Here is a 14,176-nt window from a genome sequence, read left to right as displayed (position 1 = left end):
GTTCTGCGGGGCTCCACCGGGCGGACGGCGGGTCCGGGAAGGCCTTGCAGGCCGCCCCCGCCCTGACGACGCGCGCGAGGATGGGCAGGAGGGCAGCGCGGGCTCGAAGGCGCCCCTGGGCGCCCCGGCTCCTGCCCGCGGAGGGTGCCAGGCGCGGCCGGCGGGAAGGGTGGCGTAGCCGCGGCCCGCGCGCGCAGGGTTGCCGTGGCAACCGGCAGCCCGCCCCGCCCCCCGCCCGGAACCCGGCGCCGACGCGGCGGCCCAGGCCGGGGGAGGGGACTGGGGCGCGGAGGGGCGGGTTTGTGCGCCGAGGCGATAAAGCGCGGCGCCGGGGCGGCTCGGGGCTCTGCTCGCCGCGCCCCGACTTCGACCCCGTGCCCCAGCGCAGCATCTCTGGGCGGCAGCGGCCGCAGGTTAGTGCGGAGCGGAGACGCGCCCCGGGAGCTGAGCGCCCGTTGGGAGCGCAGCCGAGTGACCCCCGCAGCACCGCCCACCCCGCGCTCCCGGGCGCGCGCGTGGGGCCCCAGCAGTGGGTCGCGGAGCTGGGACGGCCCCGCCGGGGCCAGGGGAGGGCCGGCGCTGCTGGGGTCGGGGGGCCGCCACGCACAGCCCCTTGCACTTTTCGGAAAGACACCCCCTCCAGGGACTAGACGCGGCGCCCCCGTTCTCATAAAACCGGTCTGCCCAGTCACCTCCCGCTAGGGTGGGACCGCACGCCCCCGGCCGGCAGACCCGCGAGCGGCCCCAGGCCCGCGGCCTCTCGGGATCGGCCTCCGCGGCGGGTGTGCCTGGGCGCAGGTGAGCCAGGCCTCCCTCGGAGACGAGCTCACGCTCGGAGCTCCGGGGATCATCCCCTCGGTGAGGCCAGACCTCACCAGCGCGTCGGTGGAGTCTGCACTTCGAGCAGTTTGCCAAGTGCTCTGCTCTTGCTCGGTCCCCTCCCCGGTGTGATGTGGCGCTGCTGTCAAAGAATGCGGAGACCTGGGGGTTTGGCAAGGTAGTCGGCGGCGCGCCTAGCCAGGCAGCGGCGGTGTGCGGCCTTGACCCTGACCCGCGTGCGGTCCTCCCGCGGTGGGGGGCTAGGAGCGGCCGCCGGGAGGTTGCCTGGCTGTCCATCCTCTTGGGCATCTGATCGCATCTCTCCTTTGAGGTGAAGTGGAGGGTGGTGGAAACTCCACAAAACAAAACTGGTTTCCTCCCCGTCTTCGTGGTAATTAGCGTCTGCTTGACCGTGGGTCAATTCATCCTGCAAAATGGGGAAAAGATTCCATCGTCGGGGTTATTCTGGGGGTGAAATAAGGGTTGGGGAAAGCGGGTGCTTTCCTCGACGCTCAGTAATTAGGAGGTGCCTGGGTCTTCCTTCGGTCGTTACTATTAGGAGCCCACATTTATTATTGTTTAATGAACCGCAAGATTTAAAAGCCTAAGCTGCGTTGCAAATGTGTTTCATGAGCTTTGTTACTCCTTAAAGCCCACTAAGAGGGGGGCGAACCCAGGGCAAACGAAGGTGGTGGTGGTCAGCAGTGTCCTTTAGAAGTGGGAGAGGGGTGGGAAAGGAGGGTCTGCAGCCGCTGACCACTCCTGGAGACCCCTGAGGCTGAAGAAACAGTGAGGCAGCAGAACTGGTAGGTTTCAGCAGGTTTGTAAGCTGAGAAACAATGGACTGGGGAGTTCAGTGGGCGGAGGGCTGGGGCTTTGGAGGACTCAGGTCCCTGCCGGCTGCATCCGTCTCCACTGGGTGAATATTCTAGCGCCTCAGCAACACAGGTATGCGCAGCCTATTTTCAGAGCTACGTACCTTTTTTCAACTTAAATTTTATTTTATTTTAAATTGTGGTTTCAATCACAAATGAAATTTACCATGTTAACCATTTTTAAGTATACAGTTTAGCAGTGTTAAGTATATTCACATGGTCATAAAACAGATCTCTAGAATTTCTTCATTGTGCAATTAAACATGAATATCTCCTCCTCCTTTCTCCCACCCCTTGTCAACTGCTTTTTATTTCATGTTTCAATGGTTTTTGACTATTTTCAATAACTCCTTTAACTTATGGATGGAATCATACAGTATTTGATCTCATCTCTAAAAATGCACTTATTTACAGCCTAAGCCTACCACTCTTGAAAGATTCTAGAAACACAAGAATACACAAACACACACTTCATTAGCCATCAGAAGGAAAGCTCATCACAAGTCGTGGAGCATCTGAAAACTTCCACCAGTGAGCATTAAATAGACCTACATCGTATTGTCAAGCTGCGCCTTTTCCCTGACTCCAGTCTCTTCAACCTTCAGAAGAAAAAATAAATTTTTCAATTCTGGCCATCCACTATTTTGCTTCTGGGGATTGAGAACTATCTTCAAGTTCCAGATGTTCTGGTAAATCTGGCTGCTGCTCGGCTTCCTCACCATCCCTCTGAGCTTGGGGAAAGAAGTTCTTATCTAGTCTCTGGTGTCGACAACAGGTGCGAGGATGACTGCCCCAGGGGTCTTCAGAGGAGGCCTGAAGGGAGGCTCGGGCCTTTCCTGTAACATGACCCGCCTGGGGTACCTCCCTTCCAGTCCTGACCCCGTGCATGAAGCCAGAGATGCCCCAGCAGAAGGTTCTCTCCTGCTCTTCTGGGAAAGTTAGCCGAGACGGAGGGCCTTGGGATCTTTGTGGGGCTGCATCCGATGCTGGGGACCTGGTGGCCAAGCCTGAGTGGACAGGAGCCCTCTGGCTCCACCCACCTTATTCTGGTGTCCTAAAGAACAAAACCTCTTAGAAGGGTATAAAAACATGTTTTTATGATGGTGGGGGGTCTAGTAACCATAATGTTGCTCATGTAATTGTAGATTAATGATACCCCCCCAAAAAAATAGGTGGTTTATCAGTCTTTATGCCTGAAGAAAGTGGAGTGACATTTTGAAGACACTCAAGGAAAAATGTAAACAAAGGATTTTATTTCCAACAAAATTGACTTTCAAGTATAAAGGGCACAGATTTATCCAGCATAAAGGAATTTGGGAAATAGTGTTCCCTTAAACTCTTCCTAAGGAATCTATCAGAAAATGAGCTCCATTTGATAACCAATATAGAGAAATAGCACCATAAAGACTGGTGGTGGGCATTAAACATAGACTAACTTGTATAATTAAAAATTCGACTTACCAAAAAAAAACACATGTTTTCAGAAGATTGCATTTTCCTTTTGTCTTCTATAACCCGGACTCAAGGGACTGCAGGAAAGCTCCTGCTCCCTCCATTACCCACACGAGACACTGCTTGAATACAGCGGTAGGCTAAGCTCAGATTTTGCACTGGAAATCTCAACTGTGGTTCACCTTTTCTCCTTTCATGATCGTTGAGATCTGGTGATCTTTCTGTGAGGCTGTGGGGCACCAGAGTGAGTTCCAGGGGTTCATCTACCAGTTCTGCTGGAAATCCTACCGTGGGGGCCACAGGGCTGTGTGCACAGGGCAGGAGACCAGCTGCTGTTAGGACCAGGCGAGCAAGCTGTGCCAGAATGATTTACGCTTGTGATATGCTTGCCTGGGTGTTGGGGATGGAAGGGGACAGTGGTATGTCAAGCCGTACGTGATTGGACTGTCTTGAGCTTTCGAGATCAGAACTGTTTTCATGGTCAGTCCAGACCTGATGAGAAAGAGGAGGACTGTAAAGTGAAATATATGTGGTCTGGGACGAAAGGAAAAAATGACTTTTGAAAATGATCCTTTGTAAAGACATGGCAGTAAGGCAAATTAGTCATAGCTTACTAAATATTGCTGAATGCCTTTTTTTTTTTTTATCTTATCCATCTCCTCTTCTGGTCTTGTTCGTTCTCAAGATAACACCTGAGTGTTACACAAGATGTACAGGAAACGATGTAATTTAACCGGGGCCCTGTAAGTGGCCGCCAGTGGCGCGTGGACAGATGGGTGACAGTTGCACAGATTTGAAGCCTTGGCTAGGATCCACTGACTCGGTGTTTCTGGTTCTATATACAGTGACCTCCGCTGTGGCATTAGATGCCAGTTGATGTCAGCAGTGTGTGATTTCACTTCTCAGTCTCTGTCCAGCCTTTGTTTGCTTGTAATGCTTTACCCCTTGTTCACAGGGCCCCGCTCATGGTAGGCTCTTGATGGCCTTCCTGTCTGCCCACTGGGCAATCTCCAGTTTAGTTCACGAATCCAAACATGGCTTTGCTCACAAGCTGACAATCTTGAGCATTACTTTCAGTTAAAGAGTTTGTGTATTGAGAGCTTGGGAAACTGAAAGGTTAATGTGAACTCTGCTCCTTTTCTGTACAGCATATTTGAAGAGAAAATGACAGTCGTTGGGACCCTGCGGCAGGTTGTGGGCCGGACGCTGCAGAGCCCAGCCTGTGGCTGTTGGATGTCTGCCCTGCCCGTCCGGTTTCTGGGCACCTCCCCTCGGCAGATCCCAGAAGATGCCAGTTTCCACTGTGCCTCTTTCTCTGAGGCCGACCAGCCTCGTGTCCTAATTACAGGTTGGGTTTTTTCTTTTTTGCACGTTTGCCCTTGATTCTTGTTTTCTTTCCTGCACTGCTTCTGTCTGACTTTGTTTTGGGCATGTCTAACATGCCGCCAGCTAACGTTTAGTAACCTGAAGCTACCCTTCCCGTGATCGGCTTCCTCCCGATCATTACAAGTCCCACATCCTTATTTCGTCACTGCTGCCAGCAGTGGGTTTTCCTGCCATAATGTTTCACTGTTTGAAGGGAGGGCCTAGGAAGCTGGGATCCGGGAAGCTGCCGCGGAACACCATCCCCTTCCCGGTTAGCACTGGCCCCGGGAGTGACGGCCCATGAGAGGGGTGTGCAGGGACCAGAGCCCGGGCTCTGAAATCAGCAGCGTCTTTCCTCAGCCTAAGCTGATGGGATGTCATTCATCCCAAGTGGCTACTGCACAGCTGTGCGTTGGAGACAGAAGGTAAGTCAGGGCCTGTCCCGGGGAACTCATTGCCACCATCTCATGGTGCCGTGGGTCTCACCATTGCCAGACTCGCCCCCTGACCTCTCACCTCGTGCACCCATCTCCTGACTCTGTATCCTCCTTTCTCCAAACTGCCCTGTCACTCCACAGTACTTCGAGCCACCCCAAGCCCACCTCTGCTTTGACTGACACATTTTATTTCCTTCTTGCTAGATTTTCTTCCCTTGGCTTCACATCATTATGCTCATTATGTTTGTGTGTGTGAACATATGTTCAGCTCGCCTTCTCACCTTTTCCTGCCGTCAGTGGGTTTCAGATGTGGTCGTTTCCCCACTGCACGTGCCTGCCCGCCTCACGCAGCCTGTAGTCTGGGTGTTGTTTCCCCCCTGCCCCCTCCCGCTCCCCTAAAAGCATCTCCAGGGGCCCAGTGGTAGGGGGCCTGGTGTGGTCCCATGTTGACAGGCACCCAGAGGAGATGCTGCCCTCTGTACCTTCCTACCACATCAGTTTCTCCCAGGGGAGGTTTGTGGTTGCATCCCCCCAAGTGTGCCCCCAGCACCCCCCTTTCTCTCCACGGCATTTTTCAGTCTCCAAATGAGGAAGCACTGGTGCTCATTTTAAATATCTGTAGCGACCCCTTGTTAACTCGCATACCTGCCCTTTTCCCGGATGACCTCTTGGTTTGTCCCTCCTCTTTCCCCGGTTGTGTCCTGTCCGTGTCTAAAGGAGGGTGGGATTCTGGTCTCCCACCACAGGGTGATACGGGCTGTAGGTTCCACTCTGTGTGTTTCGGCCCCTGCTGCAGACAAGCTTCTGAGCCCAGCACACAGTGAAGGCAAGGCCGGCGGGGACTCCCTGACCCGGGACCTGGGAGGCTGGGCGGCCTGCTCGCACCTTCCCTCGTCCTGCGCCCTTGCCTCCCGTCAGCCCCTCTGTGTGGAGAGAGCTTCATCTCTGAAATGCTTTTACCCGTAGCCAAGATTGTCAGTAAAGTCTTATTCCATTATTGCATTCTGGGAATGATTGAACTGGTTAGATTTGGGTTTAAGTTCCACTTTTTTCTTCTTCATCTAGGGGGTCTTGGCCAGCTTGGTGTGGGGCTTGCTAACTTTCTGAGGTAAGAGCCCTGGAGTTGAAATCTAAGGCAAATTCTTCAGTATGTGAAGCTGTCTTTGGCACATTTTAACCGTTTGCTCCGTTCTACCCCTTCTTGCCCCTCCCGTGTTTAAGACAGCGTAGCTCCGCGGCACGTCACTGTGCCTCTTCACTCCTGAGCCTCGCAAGTCCTTAGCTTATTGCCTCCTGTACTGGTCCTTTGCCCTTTCTCTTTTCCAAGTAAGGCATGTGACTCCCCATCAATCAGTTGATTTTTAGGTGTCTGGGAGCAGAGGTTGGTGCATGTAGAAACGGAAAAGAAATGGTGTGGGATTTGGAGGGAGCCGTATAAGGACAAGAGGAGAGAACAGGGAGGGCAGGCTCTGCGGGCTGCTGGGAGGGGGCTAGTGACACGCGGAGGGATGACAGTGCCACGGCCTTAGAGACCAAGGATGATGCTGCCCGTGGGAGAGCCAGGCCCGGGGGCAGGCGTGCTGGGGCAGAAGAGGGGGCGAGGTGTGTGGAGGGGGATTCGGAGGCAGACGGGAAAGTGCAGTTCCTGTTTGAGAGCATTTTCTTTCGTAGGGCCAGTTGTGGCCTCTGTGTGCCAACTCACATGCTGTCATTTTCCTTTTAGGAAACGATTTGGGAAGGACAACGTGATTTTGTCTGATATAAGGAAACCCCCCGATCATGTCTTCCGTAGTGGTAAGGGATTGATAGGCCTTGCTTTTGTTCTGTCTTTAATTTTCAAAGTGCACTTGGAGAGGCAGCTCGTGGTGTCCACGTGTGCAGCAGCTCATGACCGGATGTGAGGGAGAGGCAGGCGGGTGGCCCAGCTACACAGCTACGGGCACTTGGCACCAGTGTCGCCTGGTTCCATCAGCTGTCTGCGTAGGGCTGCTGCCTGCTCGGGAGTTAGGAGGACCTGCGAGTCTTCTGAATTTGATGTGAAGTTCTTGAGTAAAAGCTCTGGAACACAACCTTTGATTCCTGTCTTCTTGGGTTTTTGCTTGACTGCTTGGCTCAGAGAACAAACAAAATCAAGTTCTGTAATGAGAAAAGGAAGCCTTAAAAATTTGGAGAAATTAATCCTCCTATTTCAACATAGACCTGCTGTTTACTGTGCATGCACACACACCTCTCAAACTCCTGGCCAAGTTTTCTACCACCTCAGAAGCATTTGTATGATTTCTCCTAGCTCAACGCCAGGCTCCTCAGTCAGTGTCAGCTTTTGCTGCTTACTGTGGGGAAGGTGCTAATCTGTCATGAGTGGGGAAATTAGCATTGGACAAAATCAGGTCTATCTCTAGCCTAACTGAGTCTGATGACCTCAGGTTTTGTGGTTCTTCTATACCAAGGTGTGTGTGGCTTTTGTTTTAAATCCATTTCTCTGTTCCTTTTAAAATATGCAACTTGTAAGCAGAATGAAATCACCATGTGTGTGTGGGGTTGGTTTTAACAGCTCCAACTCTGGCCAGCAGCTTGGCTGTGGCCCCAGTTCTGCTTATTTGGTTTGATCCTGGTGAGTTCTTACCTCTCTGTGCCTAGTCTCCCCATCAGGAAAACGTATCTGCCTGGAAGGCCGTTTGAGAGCTAAATGTATGGGAAGCCCTTAGTGCAGTGCCTGGCAGGTGCAAGCTGCACAGTCTGTCGCTGTCATTACCTGTGGGGTGGCTGGGTTTGTTACTCTTGCACATGAAAAATGCTGCCCGGGATCCAACTGGTTTGTTACCAAGGTAATACTGGGTCTTTCACAAGTCAACAGAGGAGGAGGAAAAGGTCATTTAGTCTTTCAAACCCAAACTCTTTTATTCCTGTGGTTTCACTGTTCCCTGTAGGCCCGTTTATCTATTCCGACATCCTGGATTATAAGAATCTCCGGGAGATTGTAGTAAACAACCGCATCACCTGGTTGTTGCATTACAGCGCTTTGCTCAGTGCGGTGGGAGAAGCAAACGTATCCTTGGCCCGAGCTGTAAATATTACTGGTACGTCTCTGCCTCTTACCCACAGTGGTCGCCCTGCTGATTGCTGCGGTTCCCTGGTAGGAGATGCTTCAGACTGCCATGTCTGTTTCAGGATTTCATAATGTGCTGGACGTTGCAGCAGAGCATAACCTGAGACTGTTTGTGCCCAGCACCATTGGAGCTTTCGGACCTACTTCTCCCCGGAACCCAACCCCAGATCTCTGTGTTCAGAGACCCAGGACCATCTACGGGGTGTCCAAGGTCCATGCAGAGCTCATGGGAGAAGTAAGCATTGCTTGGCAAGATGATGATGTTTCCTTTTCTATTTGTTTTGCCTCAAACGCCTGCTGGTTCATCCTCCCAGGGGACTTGCCCTTTCCCCGCATCCCAGTCCCCAGGAATGCTCATAAACTGACTGTGTTTGCCAAGGGCAGGTGTCTGTAGCTGCACACGGACTCCTCAGCCATGCAGTATCATGCAGCGCTTCCTCAAGCCCCTCTAATGGCACCCCTGCATTTGCTGCCCAGCCTCTTTGAACTGTACCGTTCTTTCAGGCTCCCAACATTGGTAGTGTAGGTCATTTAAAAATTCTGTATTTTGGAAAACTTCAGATGTCTCTGGCTTTAATTTTTCTTAATACTCTGTCTTTATAAGTCTAGAGAAGATTGTACTTGGTGTCCCATCCTTCAGCTGGTGTTGTCAGTCGTTGCTCTGTTCCCACTGCCTGCTCCATTCTCTTTCCAACATGGTATGGCAGGAATGTGCTCATAGGGAATTCTTTAGGTCAGTGAGAAGTGGCTTCCTTCCAAAGAGAGGCTGGGAATCCTACTGTGGGCTGACTGACTATTTACCATTTTGATGTATCACTTGAATGATGATTCTTTGAAGATAAAAATTTTAAGTTATTTATTAAAGAAAAATGAGTGATTCTTGGAAATTCTAGCATCTTCATTCCTTTTAGGAGTATTTTAACTAACTGAATAGAGTGGTATTTCAGAAAAAGGCTGTTAATTCTTTGCATTGCTCTGATTTAAAAGATTCCTTTTAAAGTAAGTTTTTCCCTTTTTTATAGTATTACTATTACCGGTACGGGTTAGATTTCCGATGTCTGAGGTATCCTGGGATCATTTCAGCTGATTCCCAACCTGGGGGAGGGACAACCGGTAAGTGATTGTTTCTTGCATACGGAAGGAAAGCGTTCCTCCCCAGGACCTGCCTCCCAGGGGCTCGCTGAGCCTTACTAACTCCAACTTGCTAAGGGCAGTTCACGTGGTTGTAAATCCAGCTCGGGATTGGCCACCCACGGTGCCGGAATTAAACAGATAATATTCAAGAACAAATTTGTTACCCACCCGTAGGAAGACACCAAATAAGAAAATAGCCTTTTTTATTATTTTATTTATTTTTATTTATTTTTTATTAAGGTATCATTGATATACTCTAATGAAGGTTACACATGAAAAACATTATGGTTACTACAGTCACCCATATTATCAAGTTTCCCCCACACCCCATTGCAGTCACTGTCTAGCAGCGTAATAAGATGCCACAGAGTTACTGTTTGCCTTCTCCATGCTACGCTGTCTTCCCCGTGACCCCCCCAACATCATGTGTGCCAATCTTAATGCCACTCAATCCCCTTCTCCCTCCCTCCACACCCGCTCTCCCCCACCCCTCCCATTTTGTAACCGCTCCCGTCTTGGAGTCTGTCAGTCTGTGAGTCTGCTGCTGTTTTGTTCCTTCAGCTTCTTTGTTAAGCTCCACAAATGAGGGAAATCATTTGGCACTTGTCTTTCTCTGCCTGGCTTGTTTCACTGAGCATAATACCCTCTAGCTCCATCCATGTTGTTGCAAACGGTAGGATTTCTTGTCTTCTTATGGCTGAATAATATTCCATTGTGTATATGTACCACCTCTTCTTATCCATTCATCTACTGATGGACACGTAGGTTGCTTCCATATCTTGGCTATTGTAAATAGTGCTGTGATAAACATAAGGGTGCATATGTCTTTTTGAATCTGGGATCTTGTTTTTGGGTAGATTCCTAGGAGTAGAGTTCCTGGGTCAAATGGTATTTCTATTTTTAGTTTTTTGAAGAACCTCCATATTGCTTTCCACTATGGTTGAACTAATTTACTTTCCCACCAGCAGTGTAGGAGGGAATCCCCTTTCTCCACATCCTCGCTAGCATTTGTTGTTACTAGTCTTTTCAAAGTTGGCCATCCTAACTGGTGTGAGGTGATATCTCATTGTGGTTTTAATTTGCATTTCCCTGATAATTAGCAATGTGGAGCATCTTTTCATGTGCCTCTTGGCCATCTGAATTTCTTCTTTGGAGAAGTGTCTGTTCATATCCTCTGCTCATTCTTTAATTGGATTATTTGTTTTTTAGTGTTGAGGCGTGTGAGTTCTTTATATATATTTGGATGTCAGGTATGTCATTCATGAATATATTCTCCCATCCTGTAGGATGCCTTTTTGTTCCACTGATGGTGTCCTTTGCTGTAGAGAAGCTTTTTAGTTTGATGTAGTCCCAATTGCTCATTTTTTCTTCTGTTTCCCTTGCCCTAGTTGATGTGTTCAGGAAAAAGTTGCTCATGTTTATATTCCAGGGATTTTTGCCTATGTTTTCTTCTAAGAGTTTTATGGGTTTATGACTTACTTACATTCAGGTCTTTGATCCATTTTGAGTTTATTTTTGTGTATGGAGTTAGACAATAATCCAGTTTCATTCTCTTACATGTAGCTGTCCAGTTTTGCCAACACCAGCTGTTGAAGAGGCTGTCATTTCCCCATTGTATGTCCATGGCTCCTTTATCATATATTAATTGGCCATATATGCTTGGGTTTGTATCTGTGCTTCTATTCTGTTCCATTGATCTATGGGTCTGTTCTTTGATTACTGTAGTTCTGCAGTAAAGCTTTAAGTCGGGAATTGTAATCCCTCCAGCTTTGTTCTTTCTCAGGATTGCTTTGGCTATTTAGGGTCTTTTGTGGTTCCATATGAATTTTAGAACTATTTGTTCTAGTTCGTTGAAGAATGCTATTGGTATTTTGATAGAGATTGCATTGAATCTGTAGATTGCCTTAGGCAGAATGGCCATTTTGATAATATTCATTCTTCATATCCATGAGCACAGGATGTATTTCTATTTATTGGTGTCTTCTTTAATTTCTTCCGTGAGTGTCTTGTAGTTTTCAGGGTATAGGTCTTTTACCTCCTTGGCTAGGTTTATTCCTAGGTATTTTATTCTTTTTGATGCGATTGTGAATGGAACTGTTTTCCTGATTTCTCTTTCTGCTAGTTCATTGTTAAAAAAAATAGCCTTTTTTAAAAATACATCCTCTGTTGTTACTACTGCGAGCTCTATTAAAATGGAGTCTATGTACTGTGTATTTAAAGGTACTTAAACAGCAGTGTTATTATTAACTGAATTCAAGCATGCATTACATTCAGTGACTTGCACATTAGAAATCCTCTTCATAGGAGGGGTCCTGAGATACAGTATAAAAGTTCTTAGCAAAGTGTGAGGGATTTGAAAGGGGGCTCTGGTTTCAGTCACTTGTAAGAAGCTTTTTCCTTTAATAGAATGCTTCTCCAGGTGTTTACTAGAACCTCTACGGATCTCTGGGGCACTTTCAAGGGGTCCAAGAAGTCAAAACTGTTTCCATATCAGTCCTGAGACATTATTTGCCTTTTTTACTCTCCTTTACAAGTGTACCCTGGAGTTTTTCAGAGGCTCCATGGTGTGTTCAGTCTAGCACAGCAGACAGGTGACTCCAGCTGTCTCCTCTTAAGCCAGATAGTAGAGATTTTCAAAATATAAATTAGGCCATTCTTCTCACTTTTGTTTGGAAAATGTGTTCTTTTCCATATGAAATACATACACATGAATATATGATGGGTTTATTATTATCATTTTACAATGCGGTAATTGTTAAAATTCTCTGCTAATTTTTGATAACAGTAAACTTTGATATAACTTCCATTAATAACACTTCTTTGGAGATCTTGAGTGTGTTTTAGGAACATAAAGCGTTCTGAGATTAAGACGTTTGAGAACCACTGCCTTAATCCCAGAAGCTCTCTGATCATTTTGTTAGAAGAGACCCACAGGTAGGATTCTCTTCCAGACTATGCGGTCCAGATTTTCCACGATGCAGTGAAGAACGGCAAGTTTGAGTGCAGCCTGAAGCCCAGCACCAGGCTCCCTATGATGTACATTGACGACTGCCTCCGGGCCACCCTGGAGGTCATGGAGGCCCCGGCAGAGGCCCTCTCCTTGAGGACCTACAACGTCACTGCCATGAGCTTCTCCCCCGAGGAGCTGGCCCAGGAACTCCTCAAGCACGTGCCAGAATTCCAGATCACATACAACGTGGATGCCGTTCGGCAGGCCATCGGTGGGTACATCATTGCAGACCCCCTCAAAACCCAAATTAAGCTTCGTCTCTGCTGTGAGTCCCTTGAGGATCATAAATGGGGGAAGATAGCAAGCACAGCACCTTCCCGGGTCCTGACATTTTGCAGCAGGAGGCAAAGCCAGCAGGTGCTCCTCTTTGGATATCCAAAGTGGGTGGAATACTCCCATTCCAATAAACAGCAGGTCAGTTATTTCACTGTTTTATAGGTCAAAGGTAAAACAGGCAGACTAATGTGAGAAAAGCCCAGGGTTTTCAAATGCTCTGGCTGCCCTCCATGTCTGTGAACCCCTTCCGAGTGTGAAGGTCCTACCTTACAAGCCTGCGTGGGATTTTAATAGTGTGTGACACTGCCCTGCCCGACAGGAGATGCAGGATACAGTCTTCCAACCTACGAGGTCACAACGTGATTAGGAGCGGCTCTGGTCTGCTCAAAGGGAATTTCAAGGAGAGAATTTCTTTGGAGTACCTTGTGTTATAGACCTTTATATAAATAAAAACGTTCTAGATCTTTTTGCAAACCAAGAGCCTGAGTAACTTAAGCTACTCTTCATCTTTTCCTAGCGGACAGCTGGCCGATGAATTTTGATGACAGCAATGCTCGGAAGGACTGGGGGTGGAAACACGATTTTGATCTCCCAGAGCTGGTGACCACGATGTTGAACTCCCATGGTTCTGATACCAGAGTTGCCCAAGCTAACTGAAGTCATCAGTAGGAAGAGCACCTGTATCGTGGGCAGCTGTCAGGGAAGCTTGTACTGACCCCAAGACTATAGTCCCCAAGGAACGTAGATGATCTGGAGCTGAAGGACTAATCGGACTAAATTTTGCAGCTCATATTGAACTGCCGGATGGAGAACTGGGTCGGCACTAGCATTTTCCATGTTGTAGGCTGGGTGGTTGGACTTTTAAATATTGGCTGTTTGCCTAAATTTGTCCAAACACACGTATCACAGAATGAAGACTGAAGTCATAATAGCTCCCATTTCCTTGGTTAAGGTGAAGTGACCATTTCTGGGAAGGTGGACGTATGTGATGCTTGTATTTAATTAAATTTCATTTGGATATCACTCCTGAGGCTCCGTTATTCTCTTGACTAAGAGACCAAAGATTACAGCTGAAAGACTGTCAAGGGTGATTGCCTAACTGAAAAGCATTCTTTGCTATCCTATCATAACACAAGAAGTGTTTGATATATAATCCCATGTTCATAATATCCCAGAGATGTTACCACTTCTCAAAAACTATGATTTCTCATTTATTTTTCTTTAGGAAGATGTATCTGTAGGAAATTAAGAATACTGAAGATGATCTCACTCGTAAAGGGTAGAGCACCTCTCTTATTTGAGTGCCTTCTAGTTAGTGAGCTCAGTGGTAATGACCAGGAGTATAATTCCCTCTGAAAATGTCAGTCTCTCCGAAGAGCTTGTCTAAATATACAGGTTGCTGGGCTCTATTGCTTCAGGTTGACTCAAGTTGGGGTGGGAATCTTGAGGTACCATTGTTACTCTGTTTGAGCCATAGCCCACTAGTTTAGATTGATTCTAAACACAGTTTTCTAATAGAACTTTCTTGTTGCAGCCTTTTTTACATGCTCTTACACTGAGCCCTCAGAAGAGCTACTCTAAATCCTCTGAAGCAATTACTGTACAAATACATACAGATTTACTTTTTTCCAGCTATTTCAGGATGTGTGCTACATGTGGAATCACTAGAAAGTGCAGCTCCACAGGTTAAGGGTGTATTGGA

General features: G+C 48.2%; 1 protein-coding gene across 3 annotated transcripts; it reads left to right on the top strand.

Moving 5' to 3' along the window:
• Window positions 1-287: 287 nt before the first annotated feature.
• Window positions 288-13,497, top strand: LOC118914326 (L-threonine 3-dehydrogenase, mitochondrial). 3 transcript variants are annotated; one of them, XM_036889069.2, is made up of 9 exons: window positions 288-413; window positions 4,295-4,494; window positions 6,014-6,056; window positions 6,672-6,742; window positions 7,876-8,025; window positions 8,117-8,289; window positions 9,077-9,167; window positions 12,140-12,409; window positions 12,992-13,497. In XM_036889069.2, the coding sequence occupies exons 2-9, from the start codon at window positions 4,311-4,313 to the stop codon at window positions 13,129-13,131; spliced, it is 1,122 nt and encodes a 373-aa protein (XP_036744964.1). In that variant the 5' UTR covers window positions 288-413; window positions 4,295-4,310; the 3' UTR covers window positions 13,132-13,497. The 3 variants fall into 3 exon arrangements, with proteins under 3 accessions (XP_036744964.1, XP_036744963.1, XP_057360693.1); XM_036889068.2 differs by lacking the exon at window positions 288-413 and adding an exon at window positions 689-798; XM_057504710.1 differs by lacking the exon at window positions 288-413 and adding an exon at window positions 957-997.
• The last annotated feature ends 679 nt before the right edge of the window (window positions 13,498-14,176 follow it).

The sequence above is a fragment of the Manis pentadactyla genome, chromosome 1, assembly GCF_030020395.1.
Source record: "Manis pentadactyla isolate mManPen7 chromosome 1, mManPen7.hap1, whole genome shotgun sequence".
Classification (NCBI taxonomy): domain Eukaryota; kingdom Metazoa; phylum Chordata; class Mammalia; order Pholidota; family Manidae; genus Manis; species Manis pentadactyla.
The sequence above is the reverse complement of the archived record's forward strand: the minus strand, read 5'-3'. Positions and strand labels throughout refer to the sequence as shown.